Source organism: Phytophthora parasitica (genome assembly GCF_000247585.1).
Source record: "Phytophthora parasitica INRA-310 unplaced genomic scaffold supercont2.21, whole genome shotgun sequence".
Taxonomy (NCBI): domain Eukaryota; phylum Oomycota; class Peronosporomycetes; order Peronosporales; family Peronosporaceae; genus Phytophthora; species Phytophthora nicotianae.
Window position 1 is genome coordinate 393,781 of NW_008649007.1, and position 1,196 is coordinate 394,976.

General features: G+C 55.9%; 1 protein-coding gene across 1 annotated transcript in view; it reads left to right on the forward strand.

Annotated features, from left to right (window-relative positions):
- PPTG_22686 (hypothetical protein) overlaps positions 1-1,196 on the forward strand; it is a gene marked incomplete at its 5' end in the record, with an annotated part of 6,231 nt that overhangs the window by 3,794 nt on the left and 1,241 nt on the right. Inside the window, one exon of the mRNA XM_008905807.1 lies at positions 8-1,194. Coding sequence (XP_008904055.1) covers positions 8-1,194 — 1,187 coding nt within the window. The remainder of the gene's footprint in view (positions 1-7; positions 1,195-1,196) is intronic.

Sequence of the window (1,196 nt, forward strand, 5' to 3'; positions counted from 1 at the left end):
CCAGCAGATCACTTGCTTTTGGTCGTCGTCGAGGCGAGCATCTACCCAGAAGTTCTACTAGGTACGAGCAACAAGTCGCTCGTTATTGTGAGCAAGGACGGCGGTGCACAGGACATGAAGCTGCAGGAATCCATCGCTGCACCCATTTCCGCTGTAGCCATTGCCCCCAACGGTCTGTTCATGGCTTTATTCACACAAGACGGCATCTTGACAGTGCTTAACACTATGATGGACAAGAAGATCTTGTCTTTCGACACGCAGAGCAAGGCCAGTCCCTTGAGTATGTGTTGGTGTGGAGAAGACTCGGTGCTCATGTACTGGCCCAGTGCTGGACTGGTCATGGTCGGACCGTACGGCTCGTGGCTACGCTTCCCTTATTCAGAGAGTATCATCCTGGCACAGGAAGTGGACTGCTGTAGAGTGTACAGTGCTTCGTCACACGATATCGTGCTCAGAGTCCCGACTTGTGTGGAGAACATCAAAGGCGTGGGCTCTACAGCCCCCGCTGCGATGCTGTACCAAGCTCTGGATGCCTTTGATTCAGGAGACGCCAAGGCAGACGAACACATTCGCTTTATCCTGAGCCAGAACGCCCTAGAGGACGCTATCAAGGACTGCGTGGACGCTGCTGGTAGTGAGTTCGACTACGCTTCCCAGACGACGTTGATGCGTGCTGCGTCATACGGCAAATGCTTCGTGGACTCGGCTATGGACGCGTCTTCGGCTCTTCCAGGCGGTGCTGGCAGTGGAGGCAACGCTATGATGGACGCCGAGCTGTTCGTGGACATGTGTCGCAAGATCCGCGTGCTGAACGCTCTGCGTCAACAGGAGATCGGCTTCCCCTTGACCGTCACGCAGTTTGATCGCCTGACAGCTGAAGTGGTCGTGAGTCGCTTGGTGGCGATGCGTCACCACTTTCTGGCGCTCAAGATCTGCGAATATCTCAAGATCCCGACGGATCGCGTGCTGGTGCATTGGGCTTGCGAGAAGGTCAAGGCCGCGACGTCGTCCAATGTGTCGGACGAAGAGCTGGTGGCGCTTGTACGCAAGAAACTCAAGAACGCGACGTTGGTCTCGTACGCGGACATTGCCAACTGCGCTGAACGCGTGAACAGACGACGCCTGGCCACGATGTTCTTGGACTTGGAGGAGAACGCGTCGGATCAAGTGCCGTTGTTGCTGTCGATGGGCGAGTT